At 39.3% G+C, this 15,726-nt stretch overlaps 1 protein-coding gene across 1 annotated transcript in view; it reads right to left on the bottom strand.

Annotated features, from left to right (window-relative positions):
* PIEZO2 (piezo type mechanosensitive ion channel component 2) overlaps positions 1-15,726 on the bottom strand; it is a 148,754-nt gene that overhangs the window by 105,788 nt on the left and 27,240 nt on the right. Inside the window, exon 4 of the mRNA XM_067699726.1 lies at positions 73-235. Within this exon, the coding sequence (XP_067555827.1) occupies positions 73-235 (163 nt within the window). The remainder of the gene's footprint in view (positions 1-72; positions 236-15,726) is intronic.

Genomic DNA, 15,726 nt, shown 5'->3' on the forward strand with positions numbered 1-15,726 from the left:
AGGAATGAACACTTTCCCCTGGAGTTTCCAGGCTACTTTGCAGACAAGACCATGAAAACCTTTGATCCTTACAAGGGGCTCCTGTAGCCAGATTCGGATTAGAGTGGCCAGCGTGTAGTACATCACCAGCAGGACGATGGGGTTGGCATGGTGGTACCATGACAGGTCTGGGTTTGCTATGATCTTCCACGTGCTGGAACAGTCTGTTTGGATGACTGATTTGATACCAAACAACCTGTTTCAAAACAAAGAAAAATATTAAACATGCAACAAAGATCTGGGTCCAGTCAACAGAACACAAACAGCTGGTTTTAACACGTTCATGAGCTAGTCCTAGGTGGATCCATCCCACTCTAAATACTTCATGACTCTTCTGTATATATAACTACATCTTTAAATAGTATCTGTGTGTATATATATAAAATATACACATAATATATGCATCCTAAAATCATACACTTGTGTGTTAGTGCGTATATAAAATTCATGCCAGCATTACCCAGATGGTTTTTACCCTGGTTCAAAAATCTAGCTAATACTAAATCCTTGCACACCTATTAGAAATGTATGTTTGAATTGTCACTCAGCCCTATTAAAACCCTGCACTATTGAAGTGTCAGGTATGTAGTAACATGTTACTAAGTCCAGCTAAATGAGCACATACTTTGTTTTAGGTGGGATCTAGCACTAGCTATTCAGTTAGTGTTGATATTATTGGGTAAGTATTAAAATTGGACACGGTTCTATGATTCAGCCATAAAAGCCAGATATTGTATACTAGAGTTTCTGTAAGACATATTTCTGTCGAATTTTATTTATGGGCAATTTGATTTTTTCACAGCCTTAAAATTATATCGTTAGGGCTTCCCTGGTGGTGCAGTGGTTGAGAGTCCGCCTGCCAATGCAGGGGACACGGGTTCGTGCCCCGGTCCGGGAAGATCCCACATGCCACGGAGCGGCTGGGCCCGTGAGCCATGGCCGCTGAGCCTGCGCGTCTGGAGCCTGTGCTCCGGGATGGGAGAGGCCACAACAGTGAGAGGCCTGCGTACCGCAAAAAAAAAAAAAAAAAAAAAAAAAAAAAAAAAATATATATATATATATATATATATATATATATCGTTAATTGTTAAATTCTGAAATAGGTTTTTTAAATGTTGATTTCTACTATGTAATCAGATACGTTCTGATTATATAATAGGGAATTGTGTAAATATGATTCATTCAGAAATTCATTTTATGTGAATTTTTTCTTAGAAGTGACTCTACAAAGTGAAAGATATGTTTACATGTTAAATGAGTCTTACATCTTTCTATTGTATGTAGCTTTTACATGCAAACTTCCTTTAACTTTTACATCCCATTCTTTACTGTTACAAGGTTTTCCAGGACTATGAGTTCTCCACTTGTAAAACCTCTCAGAGCTACTGCTGTTATTATCACGAGGCCAGGGCAGTATTAGTGAACTGCTGAGCACAGATTTTACAGAAAGCTACATAGAAAGTAACTTTCTTGGATTTTATCAGAAAAGAGTTAGACTAGAACTTGCTCTTATCATAGATCTTTTCTCCCAGGTCCAGGCAGATTTTTTTCTGTAGTTAGCATTACAGAGAAAAATGTCCTGATAACAAAAGAGTTATGCCCCACTTAGAATGATGGAACATTCCAAAAATCGTTTTGCAGTCCTCCATTAAAATGCAAATTTCTTGTATGAAGTACACAGAACTGAAAGCTTTTAGATTTAGGATTAAACAAACTGGACAGTCTTTGGATTAACCTAAGTGACAGATTTCAGCTACTAAATCCTCTCTCTTCTCACCCCACACCTGGTACATACGATAGAAAGAACCTCACCATTCGTCAGTTTAAAAATACCTGTTTTCCCCATCAGAATGTTAGTGGTAATTTCCGCACTTATTTGTACACTGAATTATGTGTCTCTTAAAAAACCCCTGTATTACATCAACACCACACTTTCCCGTTGATAGTACAGCTCATTCCAACTGAGCAATCAGGCTTACGTGTTGTACCAGCAGTGTATAGACTAACAAACAAGGGTAGAAGCTATAGCATGTAAGACTGTTTTGCCCTGTAAGGAAGTTTTTCTAACAGGGCTATGCAAATATTGTCAGACCTAACATCTCTCTCTCTCTCTTTAAAGAGTCTGGATACTATAGAGAGAATTCCTATACCAGATAGGAAGTCTGTACATCCTCTCTGGCACTACGATTCTAGGATGCCAGACAATATCCAACTATTACTTCGTTTCCTTATCTTCTTATTGCAGACCTCCCGTGATCCAGGACTGCGTCTCGATATTGACAACACAAGAGAAGTGGTATCACAGCCCTCGCCCTCCAGGACTCACTCTCACTCTAAAGGTAACGCTGTGATGTGTGAGTCTGGTGAGAGCAGGGTGTTCCAGAGACCCTTTCTGTCTGTGGGTGTCCGGGATGCGTGATGGGCGGGGTTGTCAGAAGAATGCTGGACGTCCGGACAGTCCAAAAAGGGTAGATAAGTAGGTGAGAGAAAAGAGAAATCCTGAGAGCTGCTGGGCTGGGGTGGGGGTGGGGAGTCAGGGAGTGGCCATGGTGACAGCAAAATCTATTTCATTATTGACGCATCATCGGATATTTACAGACTTCCTTCTATGATGATTCCCACTAACCATTAGTGTCTTCACAGTGGTCCTGGTCCAAACTGATAGAATAAAGATATCTACGTTGTTAAAATGTATCCATCGTTAAAAGAACTTAAAAACGACTATCTTAAATCTCTCCATAGAGATGTCTCTTTGCCTGAGAAGTTACAGGGACACGACTATGGAGAAATGCATTCCAGTCATTGCTTATTTACAGGGAGAAAGATAAAGATCTTCTCTTCTATGCATTTGGAAGATCCCTTTAGCCCAGTTCTAGCGGTGACGGACACAGATGCACGTGGAGGGCGGCTCACCGTCTCTGGACCTTCAGTTCCTTACGGAACCTAACAGGAGAGGGGGTGGGGACGGGTGCAAGCATGTGGACGAATCTTAAGACCTCACACCTCTTCCACTTCTCAGAGGACGGCTGGAGACAGGTCCCGAGTCATGGTCCACTCCCAGCAGAGACCCACTGGAGCCGGCACGTGCTCCTGCGTGGGCGCCTGGCCTGTGCTCGGCTCTCTAGCTCATGACCAGCATCCTTGTCCACAGGGCAGCTCTCCATATCTCCTCCTGGACAATGGCAATCCAAATGATGGTCTCCATTTCTCCCTCCTCCGCGTTGGGACCGTCGCCAGAGTTACCGTCAGAGCGCTCGGGTTCAGCACGTCACTTTCGTCTCCTTCTTTCCTGTCCTCCACCACCTGGAGAATAACCCCATGGCCCAGCTGAGTGTCCCCTGGCCTCCTCTCCCTGATCCCAGACACCACGACTTGAGCCTCACTGGACCATTTGGGATTTGCCATAAAATCTCAGGCCCTTTGGTTTTGCTATTTATTGATTTGTCTGGTGCTTTGAGGTAGCTGTGACTCTTCTGAGGTCACAGATGAGGGGGGTAGGACCCGGGAACCCTGCCGATTCCTTGGTAACGCAAATCCAGTCCAGCAGGCCAGGCATAGCTGCACAGAGTAGGCTGTCTCTCAGGACAACCACACTCCATAATACAGGCGTATCAGTGGGTCCCTTCTAGGTACCCCAACCATCCAGTACTGCAGGGGTCACCAGGATACCAGCAGTCCAGGAAGGTGGGATTGGATTACAGCCAGGACTACAGTTGGGGCCCTGATGTTGATTATGACAACTGGGTACGGCCGCAGGCACCAGCTCTTCATCCTCTCTGAGTCCAGATTTTCTTTACAGTCAATGTCAACTGAGAGTCTAAACCTGACCCCTCTGTTAATACTCCCTACGTTGTTGTTGGGCATTCTCGACAGCATCAAGGCCTGGCTCCCTTGCCACCATCTCCAGGAAGCCTCCTACGATTTCTCCTGATTGAAATCAATTTATCCTGCGCCGTGCATCCACGGCAATCGTTATCTGTAGTCATAGTTTTTATTCTATTACGTTTATGTGCTTGTTTCTCTGTCCAGTTTGATTCTAATTTCTTCAAAAAAAGGACTTGGGTCCTGTCGTCTTGCCTTGATGGCCATGCCTAGTATAGAGCAGGCTTTAAAGGGGTGAGCTTATTTAATTGAATTAAAAACACTAGGATAAAGTTATACCACGAAGTGAGAGCAGGCGTCTGCAGTCCTAGCAGGAACAGAGACTAAAGGGTGGCCAAGTTCTTGCTTTTGAAGAAGAAAAAGAATGGATGGGAAGACATTGTCCATAAAGAACCCTAACCTCCATGATTTCAGTGTGCTCGGTCTGGGAATAAGAACACAGAGTAAGAGCAGAACAAGGCACCAGAGAACACCGTAACTTACTGAAGTCTGCTTGGGCCCTGTATTACAGAGAGTTATTTCTGTTCTGTACGGGCCGCCAAAAAGAATCTCGAACTTTACCTTCACGATGGATCAATCAATACATGTATATGGTTAAGAAAAAACACTTTTTTTTTTTTTTTTTTTTTTTTGGCCGTGCTGCTCAGCATGCAGGATCCCAGTTTCCTGACCAGGGCTTGAACCCGCGTCCCCTGCAGTGGAAGCGTGGAGTCTTAACCGCTGGGTCGCCAGGGAAGTCCCCAGAAAAAAAACTTTTCTAAAAAACCTGAGAGTCCAGGTTTATAATTAGGAAGCAATAAAATATTTAAACATCAAATAGGCACAAAATATGGAGCAGCCTGAATGATTCCTTCAAGATCCTACAACTGCACTTCACTCCGAAGCTTTTTGATAAAGGTGGGCACCGCAGCTACAGGAAGGGTCTCTCGTCACATCACTTCCACTCCTCCTCTGGCAGGGAGCACAGCTGTCTCTCCACCTCCCGTGGAGCACTTGCTTTGCGATTTTTCTCTCCTTCCAAAGCACTCCTAACATTTGACAGCACGTGGTGGCTATGACTCGGTTGCGTATTCGTTTCTACTTGCACATGTTGGCAGATTCACAAAACCTCCACTTGTTTTCAGGTTCACTCCAGACCACATCTGCTCAGTCTCCGGTAATACAGAAACCCAGTCATTTGCAAGAAATACATAATACTGAAAATAACACCCCACTCTAAAACATTTAATTGTGGTAAAATCCACATAACACAAAGTTTACATCTTACATTTTTAAGTGTACAGTGAAGGGGTACTAACTACATTAACATTGCTGTACAACCAAACCCCAAACTTGTCATCTTGCAAAACTAAAACTCGTCCCCATTAAACACTAAACCCTCACCCCTCTCTCTCCCTCAGCTCGAGGCCACCACCATCCTACTTTATGTCTCCATAAAGACGATTACTCTGCATACCTTATAGACTATAAGTGGAATCACACAGTATGTGTTCTTTAGTGACCGGTTTATTTCATACAGCATAATGTCCTCAAGGTTCATCCATGTGGTAGCAGGTATCAGAATGTCCTTCCTTTTTAAGGCTGAATAATATTCCATTGTATGGATGGACCATATTTTGTTTATCCATTTCTCCAAGGATGAAGACTTTCACCTTTTGGCGATTATCAATAAAGTTGCCATGAACATGGATGCACAAATACCTTTTCAAGACCCCACTTTCAATATTTTTGGCCATATACCCACATACCCTGTTTTTGTCTGAGAACGTCTTTATTTGACCTTTATTTCTTCCACCTGGATATAAAATTATACCTTGATTTTTCTTCTCTTTCTTTCAGCAGAACCTGAAAGATGTTGTCCTCTTGTCTTTCGACTGGCATCATTTCTGGTGAGTAGTCTGTGATAATTCTTATTCTCATTCCCTTGAACATAAGGTACTTTTTATTGTGATGCTTTTATTATTTTTCTCTATCACTGTTATTCAGAATTTAATTATACTGTGACTTGGTGTGGTTTTCTTTGTTGTTTGTTTAGATTGAATTTCTTGGATCTATGGGTTTATATTTTCCATCAAACTAGGGAAACATTTGGCCATTGTTTCTTAAAATATTTTTTTGTATTCACACATTTCTAAGACTCCAATTACACTTATGTTAAACCTTTTGAAATTATCCTACAGGTCACTGTGGTTCTGTTTATTATTATTATTTTTCAATCTCCTTTCTCTCTGTGCTTCAATTTGGATACCTTCTAAGACCCTATATTTAAGTTCACTGGTCTTTTCTTCTGTGGTGTCTAATTTGCTCTTAAGCCCATTTAGTGAATTTTAAATTTCAATTACAGTATTTTTTTTCCCACTGCTCTCACTTCCATCTGTTCTTTTGGTTCATCAATTCTTTTTTATAGATTCTGTTTTTGTCTTCATGATGTTTGTATTCTTTAGTCTTGAAAATAATTAAAAGGGCAGGACAGGAATAAAGACGCAGGTGTAGAGATGGACTTGAGGACACGGGGAGGGGGAAGGGTAAGCTGGGACGAAGTGAGAGAGTGGCATGGACATATATACACTACCAAACGTAAAATAGATAGCTAGTGGGAAGCAGCTGCACACCACAGGGAAATCAGCTTGGTGCTTTGTGGCCACCTAGAGGGGTGGGATAGGGAAGGAGGGAGGGAGGCAGAAGAGGGAGGAGATATGGGGATATATGTATACATACAGCTGATTCACTTTGTTATACAGCAGAAACTAACACAACATTGTAAAGCAATTATACTCCAATAAAGATGTTAAAAAAAGAGAGCTGCTTCAAAGAGTCTGCCATTTCTAGGTCGATTTTCATTGACTGATTTTTTCTTGTTTTGCATATGTCTAATAATTTTCAACTGGACGCTGGACATTGTAATTTTCACATTAAGTGTCTAGATTGTGATGTTCTCCTTTAAAGGGTGTTGAATTTTGTTCTGACAGGCAGGTAAGTTACCTGGAGATCAGCTTCGTCCTAGCAGGCTTGTTTTTCAGTTTCATTATGGCAAATCTATGTGGCTGATGACAAGACAGAGGTAAGGAGGTATACGATATAATGCACATAAAGCAATACCACAGAATTTGGCACGTAACAGCTGCTCAATAAATTCTGGCTTCTACGACTACTGTTGTTATTACTATGAAGTATGACATGAATGTGGTTTATGCCAGAGTCACAGCTTTTTAATTAATACTATATTGTTATTGCTGGCAAAGAAGAGTAAATAATGTCCTTCTTAAGATGGAGTAGAAGCACAGTCCCCCTCAGGGAACAGAGCTCTTCCAGGGTGGGAATATTTGGCACAGGTTGGGAGAGTCTGGGTGAGTGGCAGGGAGGGTGTGCAAATGTACAACATTGTCTTATTAATATTAGGTTATTCAGCAAGAAAAATCTCTTTCCTTCATCCTGGTAATGGGATCAAAGGAAAGAGAAGAAGGCCACTGAGGATACTGACAATAGTAGACTGGTTTCTGCAAAACATAGGTTCTTCTGGTGTTTCATACATGTGCACTCTTACACACCCACAATCTGTATGTCTCCTGTATTAAACTGAGAAAGATGCTTTGCAAAGAATGGCCCACAATTACTTTCTAAGTCAAGGAGAATGTGAATGAGGTGAGCTGCAGTCTTGTTCTGGACGTAATGGGACACAGACTTGATGCTTCTGGTGGGTTTCATTTCAACAGCCTTCACTGTCTTTGCTCTTATGACTTTTCAAGTCTAGAACGGGGAGAGTCTGTGGATTCAGTGATCCTCAAGGAGAAAAAGAAGTCCCCTCAAAGCGGGCAAAACAGAAACTCCTGGGGTCACCTTTTCAACGGCACCCACCTTGTCTGCTCTCATCCTCCACCCCCACCTTCTGATACATCTGCCCGCAGAATGCCCCAGCATTACGGGGTCAAGGTGGCAGAGCTGGTGTGTGTGGGGGACCATCCTTGAGAACGTTGGGCCAGCAAGACAGCTCGAGAGCCGCCAGCAGAGGGAGTCAGAATCTCCTCCTGATCCAAAACTCCACGGTGCAGTGAGTACCAGGAAAGGCCAAAAATCTAACTGCTGGCAGGGGGCAAAACAGAATCAGTTTTACACATGAATAAAAGCAAGGACAAGTTGTGAAAAAGGCAAGGCCAGTCAGATGTCCACAGAAAGGGAGGTCTGTGTTTCCAGCCCTTTTAAGGAATTTCCTCAACTTTAGACAAATGTCTTCGCTGGAAGGAGACTGAATCTACCTCTAAGTGACCCTCCCAGCAAGATGCTCTCCGGTCCATACGGCGTCCCATCTGGGTGAGGACAGACCGCTTTTACACATGAGTTCTTGCTACTCTGGCTTCCAACCCCCTTTCCCCCTGCATTGCATCATATGAAAAACACAGCCAGTGTTTAACGTCTTTTTTCATTAGTTTCTTACTTATACTTTAAACACGTTTCCATGCCAAACTCATAGACACTTTTGAGAAATTGGAATCTGACCATTTCCGTACAACATTGTTTTCTTAAGCTTGGAAAAACTTTACATTGAGTCCCCCGGGCTCTGTATCACGGCTTTGAAGTCCTTTTTGGCACATGTGTGTCTTAACATTCTGCCAGTTTGCTGTAATTGGGCTTAACCCTACATGTGCAGAACGCTGCCTTCTAATAAAAGCATTCTGTCCATGGACAATTTTGCACCAGGTACAAGGTGTGCTGTCTTCAGAACAGGGATAGTTGATGGAAACATTGAGGTCATGTGGAAGGTCCCTCCCATTTCACTATTTAAGGCCCTCTACCCTTCTCTGATGTCACATCTTGAGTTCATAAGAGAACATTCATATTCTCTGAATGTTGTAGATTTATGGTCTACTTCCCGTGCCTGAACATATTTTCACCTCTGAGAGCACTGTGAGAAATGAGTCAGGACCAGGACTCCCAGGACCAGTTGGTCATCCTGCACAGCTTCTTATGACAAAACCAAGCTCAGCCCCTAAGCCCTGCAGCCTTCCATGCTGGGAGCATAAGAAAAAAACCCAGAAAATGTGGGTACTTCTATTACCCACGACTATAACTTTCCCTAAGTAGCTATAATGTAAACATGGACTTAAATACCTCATTTTAAAGCCCTACATAGTTAATAACGAATGAAGTTACAAAAGCAGAGAGAAGGAGACCCATGCCAAGCACACAGTTCCTCGGATGAATCAGGCACTATGCTGAATGTCTTAGGCCAGCTCTGGTGGGGATCTGCTTTTGGTTCCATTATACATGCAGATTTGAGGCACAAATGAATCAAAAGGTAGTTAAGTGGTGGGGCTTATGTATTCAGGTCTGCTGGCATCAAATCACACCACCCCATTTCTCAGGTGCAGTAAGTGGTAAAATAAGAAAACCCCAACAGTATCAGGAATCCCTAAGAAAGGGGTATTAATCAGCAGAAAGCTCTACTATAGGACACACTTATTAAATTTGTCCTTTTATGTGCTGAGTCCTGAGTCTTTTGGGCACTACAGTTAGTGCTGAGGATATGCAGGTAAATAAGATACTAACCCTGTCATCACAGAGCACCCATGCTAGCAGGAATACTACTCAAATACGGTGGAACGCTTTTAGAGAATGTGCTCTGACGTGTTCACCCACAGGAAAGTGGTTGTCCAGCTTTTCCTCCTGTAGAACTGTTTTGCCTAGATGGTGGGTGCAGAGAGATGACTTGCACCACCTCTTCCTGAGCATCAAGAGCAGCAGGAGTTACCTCTGAAGGGCACAGGAGCACCTCACTGACCCCACAGGAGGGTATCTCACTCTCCAAGAGAGTAGCTGATTGTCTGCTCTTACATTTTAATTTATATGAAGGGCGCTAAAGAGAAACCTGCAAGCTAATGACCAAGGAGTTTCATGTAGTGCCAGAAAGGTCAGAGAAATAGAAGGAAAAAGACTGGATAATCCATTTATGGAGAAATGCTTGAACAGGGGAAAGCAAGAAATCTTCTGTAAAAAAAGTTGTAACTAAACTAAAGTTATCCAAGGAAGAAGCAAACATATCTAGAAAAGGAAACAATTGGCAGAAGACTAGCTAAAACCCAGATCTTCTCCCTGTAAGTCCAGGTAAAAATGTTTCTATGTTTTTCTGGAATAAAGTCCTAAGTTTCTCAGGTTCATGTCATAGGAAATGGCCACAACTTTCTACAAAGTGTCCTTGTAATGTGGTCCAACAAAAATTATAAGCTGAATGGACCATGCTTGGGAATTTTCTATTTTAGGGAAACACAAATATATTTTAATGAACATGTATCATGGAAATATAGCTGAAAGTAGTTTTAAAGAAAGACAAAGGTTATCTTTGTGAAAAAAAATCCTCTTCCATCAATAAATGTCTAATAAAAAATTGTCTATTTGCCCTAAAACAATTTTTATTTGTGTTTGCTGTCATAGAGATAAAATTAATATACAATTCACTCTTTCATGTCATACATGTTAGTGTGGATGGGGTTAAAAGGTTTAGAAGAGTGAAATACTGGCTTAGTGGTCACGTTAACCAGTTCCAAACCCAATGAATCATGGAATGGATGGTAGACTGGTTTTTTTGTTTGTTTCTTTCTTTCTTTTTCTTTTTTTTAATTCAGGGAAGCAGTTATCAGGAAGGTGAGCACAACAATTTTTCATTAATATTAACATACAAAGTAACAATAATAAGAACTTCAGATTTCTTGTCAGACAAAATGCAAGTGAGAAGACAGTGTGGCAACATCTTTCAGGTAGTGAAATAAAAGTTGTTACCCTAGAATTCTATATCCAGCAAAACTATCACCAGTAGACTTGCACTACAAAAAACAATGTGAAAAAAATTCTTTTACACAGAAGAAAAATAATAAAGATGGAAATGTGGACGTGTGGAAGAACATGAGAAATAATAATACCTGAGTAAATATGAATTTTTATTAATTAAAAACCCTTAAAATATAATTGACCCCTTTAAACAAATATAATAATAGTGTAGTATAAAAGTAAAATGTATGATAACAATGGTACAAATTCTAGGAAGGGAGAGATTGCATTTTATCATTGAACAGTTCTTATATTATACAAAGGTAGTATAATATCACTTAAATATGAATTACTGATGCCCTAAACCAACCACCAATTTACCGAAACAAAGAGTTGACTACTAAGTCAATAAAAGAGGTAAAATGGAATCATAAGAAATTTTAATTCATATAGAAAAAGAGAGGAAGAAAGAATAAATAGGAAAATAGAAGACAACAGAGAGATGATAGATCTCAACTTAAAAATATTAATAGTTATATTAAATGTAAGCGATCTAAATATCTCCAATTAAAAGGCAGAGATTGGACAACAAGGAAGATGATGGAGTAGAAAGCACCAGGATCTGTCTTCTGATCCAGACAACAATTGTACCTGCAGAAACTATCTAAAGTAACTATTTTGGAACTCTGGAGTTTACTTAAAGGCTTGAAGTTTCCAGAGAAAAGCTTGGCTGGAAAATTACAGTTAATATTGGTCAAATTCAGCCTGCAGTGTGGCAACAGGTCCCCACTCCCCATGCTCCAGCCCCATGAGAGGCAGCAGTGGGATTGGCAACCTGCATTCATGGTGTGGCTTGGTGGAGCTGGGGTGGGCAATAAGCACCTTGTCCTCCAAATACTGGGGTTTATATTTGAATTGCAGATTGCTGCTTATGGTGACTGAAGTGCAGGTACAAAAGCTGGTCATCATTGTTTCAACTGACTGAAACAGCTTCCAGGGGATTTAAAGGAGGCACATCTTTTTTTTGGGGGGACACATTCGAGAACAACCATGTATATGGAGGAATTCAGAAAACTGTCATAAATGCCCAGGAAAAGATGTAGACTCAGAAAAGAAAAGGGAAGACCTTAAGCTTTCACTTCAGGTTGATCTCCAGTCAAGACTCTACAACAATTTTTTAAAAACTGAGGCAAACCCTGGGTCTGATTTCCAGAGTTAATACATTATAAAATTCAAATGTCCAGTTTTCAACAAAATATCATAAGGTATACAAAAAAATCAGGTAAATATGACCTAGTCAAAGGAAAAGAAATTATAAACAGAAACCATACCTGAAGATGTGCAGTCACTGGACTTACTAGACAAAGATTTTTATAAAATTGTCTTAAGGATACTCAAAGAGCTAAACAAAGACATGGACAAAGGCAAGAAAATGTCTGAACAAAATAATAATATCAATGAAGAGAAATTATAAAAAAAGAAACCAAAAATAAATTCTGGAGCTGCAAAGTACAATAACTGAAATGAAAATAACTAGAGAGATTCGAAAGTAGGTTTGAGGAAACAGAAGAAAGAATCGGTGAACTTGATAGGACAATCAAAATTATCAAGTCTGAGGAACAAAAAGAAAAAAAGAGGGCTTCCCTGGTGGTGCAGTGGTTAAGAATCTGCCTGCCAATGCAGGGGACATGGGTTCGAGCCCTGGTCCGGGAAGATCCCACATGCCGCGGAACAACTAAGCCCATGTGCCACAACTACTGAGCCTGCACTCTGGAGCCTGCGAGTCACAACTACTGAGCCCATGTGCCACAACTACTGAAGCCCTCACACCTAGAGCCCGTGCTCCACAACAAGAGAAGCCACTGCAATGAGAAGCCCACGTACTGCAATGAGGAGCAGCCCCCTCTCGCTGCAACTGGAGAAAGCCGGTGCACAGCAACGAAGACCCAATGCAGCCAAAAATAAAATAAATAAATTTATAAAAAAGAATGAAGTAAAGTGAACAGAGCCTAAGAGACCTGTGGGACACCACTCAGTAGACCAACAAATGCATTGTGAGGAGTCCCAGAAGGGGAAGAGAAAGGGAAAGGGGCAGAAAGAATATTTGAAGAAATAATGGCTGAAAATTTCCCAAAAGCGATGAAAGACATGAATCTTCAAGAAGCTTGTAAACTCAAAAAGATGCCCACTGAGACAAAGTATAATCAAACTATTGAAAGTCAGAGAAAGAATCTTGAAAGCAGCAACAGAGAAGCAATTTGTCACATACTTGTAATCCTCAGTCAGATTATCAGCTAATTTCTCATCAGAAACTTTGGAGTCCAGAAGGCAGTGGCCTGATATATTCAAAGTACTAAAAGAAAACAGCTGTCAACCAAGAATTCTATATCTGGCAAAACCATCCTTCAAAAATGCAGGAGAAATTAAGACATTCCCAGATAAACAAAAGTTGAGGGAGTTTATGACCACAAGATCTGCCCCGCAAAGAAATGCTGAAGGGAATCCTGCAAGTGAAATAAAAGGACACTAGACAGTAACATCAAGAAATAAAGACCTCAGTAAAGGTAAGTACAAGGGCAATTATAAAAGCTAGTAGTATTGTAATTTTGGTTTTAAATCCACTTTTGAAATTTTCTACATGATTTAAAAGGCAAATTCATTAAAAAAATTATTCTTTCAAGACCACATGGAACATTAACCAAAATAGACCACATTCTGGACTACAGCACAAATGATATTCTCTGACAACAACAGAATTAAATTAAATCCAAAGAGAAATATCTCTGGAAAATCCCCAAATGTTTGGAAACCAAATATAAATAGCCAATGGATCGAAGAGGAAACTCAAATGGAAATTAAAACATATTTTGAACTGAATTAAAAATGAAACATACCATATCAAAATTTGTAGGATGCTACTAATGTGGTATTTAAGTGGAAATTTAGACTTAAATTGAATTGTTTCTAAACACCTATATTAGAAAAGAAGAGCTCAAATCAATGACTTCAATTTCCTCCTTTAGAATAATGACAGAAAAGAGACATAAAAAGAAGAGTAAATTAAATCCAAATTTTAATTTAATTTAATTAAGTCAAATAAACACAAAGGAAGAAGAGAAAGGAAATTAAATCTGAGCTGAAATCAATCAACAGAGAAAAACAAGGCCTAGTTCTTTGAGAAGATGATAAATTGATAATCTTTAGCTGGACTGAACAGGAAAAAAAATAAAGAAGGTACAAATTACTAATCTCTGGAATAAATTAAACAACATCATTACTGATTCTACAGATATTCAAAAGGAAATAAGTAAATATTATTGACAACATTATGCCAATAAATTTGACATCTTCCATGCAAAGGCAAATTCTCTGAAAGACACAAACTACGGAAACTCATTCAAGTAGAAATAACCTGAGAAGTCTTATATTTATTAAAGAAATTGAATTTGTGCTTAAAAACTTTCCCATAAAGAAAACTTCAAGCTCATATAGTTTCACAAGTGAATTCTTTCAAAAACTTAAAGAAGAAATAATACAAATTGTAAAACAACTCTTGCAGGAAATATTTGAAATACCTGAATCATTACTCCATACCAAAACCCAATGAAAGAAAACTACTAGCCATTATCTATTATGAACACAGATGAGAGAATTCTAAACAAAACTTTATCAATTCAAACTTAACAATATATAAAAAGGGTAATATCCCTTGACCAAATGAAATTTATCCTAGGAATACCAGGGTGGTTTAATAATCAAAAATCAATTCACCATATTAACAGACTAGAAAAGAATAAAAAAGATCTCAATAGATACACAAAAAGCATTTGACAAAATTTAATATCAATTGTGGATTAAAACTCAGCAGACTAAGAATAGATGGGGATTTCTGTCAACCTAATAAAAAAAAAACTATGAAAAACCTATACCTATGAAAAACCTACAACCAATATCATATTTAATGATGAAAAACCAAAGGCTTTTCCCCATAGGGGAGAACATGACAGAATAACCATTCTTCCTTATTAATTCAACACTGAACTGGAGTTTTAGCAAGTGTGATAAGAAAAGGAAAAGAAGTAAAAGATATCCAAATAGAAAAGAATGAAGGTAAACTATTTTTACTCATAGATGACATGGCCATCTATGTAGAAAACATGATGGAATCTATAAAAGATCTTATAGAATCAATACATGTGTTTGGTATGGTGTCAGAATACAAGATCAGTATACAAAAATTAATTGTATTTTTATGTACTATGTGTAAAAATCAGAAATAAAAACTACCATTTACAAAGGCATTAAAATTATTAAATACTTAAGGGATAACTCTGACAATAGATGTGCAATACCTGTGATTAAAAATTTAAAAGTATTGCTGAGAGAAATTTGAAAATCTAAATAAATGGAGCGATGTACCATATTCATATATCAGAAGACTTGATGCTACCCAAACCGTCATACAGATTCAATACAATCCCAAACAAAATCCCAGCAGGCTTTGCTGTAGACATTGACAAAGTGATTTAAAATTCATATGGAAACATAAAGGGCTTAGAATAGCCTAAACAACTTCAAATGTAAAAAAAAGAAAGACTAACATTACTTAAGTTCAAGACTTATTATCAAGCTACAGGTAATCAAGACAGTGACATAAAGATGAGTAGATCAATGGTACAGAATAGTCTATATATAAACCCAACCACATGCACATGGACTCTTGATTTTTAACAGGTGCAAAAGAAAGGACAGTCATTTCAAAAAATGATTCTGAACTATTTGACATCAAAGACAAAACAAACTAAAACTTCTAGAAGAAAACAAAAAAGAAACCTCTGTGAATTTGGGCTTGGCAAATATTTCTTAACTACCACACCAGAAGGGCGATTCAAAAAAGAACGACTATGAAGTGCACTTCATCAAAACTAAAAACTCAGCTCTTGCAAAGACACTAGTAAGAGAACGATAGTCCATAGACTGGGGAAATATTTGGAAAAATATATATCTGATAAATGATTTGTATCCTGATTTTCTAAACAACTCTCA

Source organism: Pseudorca crassidens, chromosome 12 (genome assembly GCF_039906515.1).
Source record: "Pseudorca crassidens isolate mPseCra1 chromosome 12, mPseCra1.hap1, whole genome shotgun sequence".
Lineage (NCBI taxonomy): Eukaryota > Metazoa > Chordata > Mammalia > Artiodactyla > Delphinidae > Pseudorca > Pseudorca crassidens.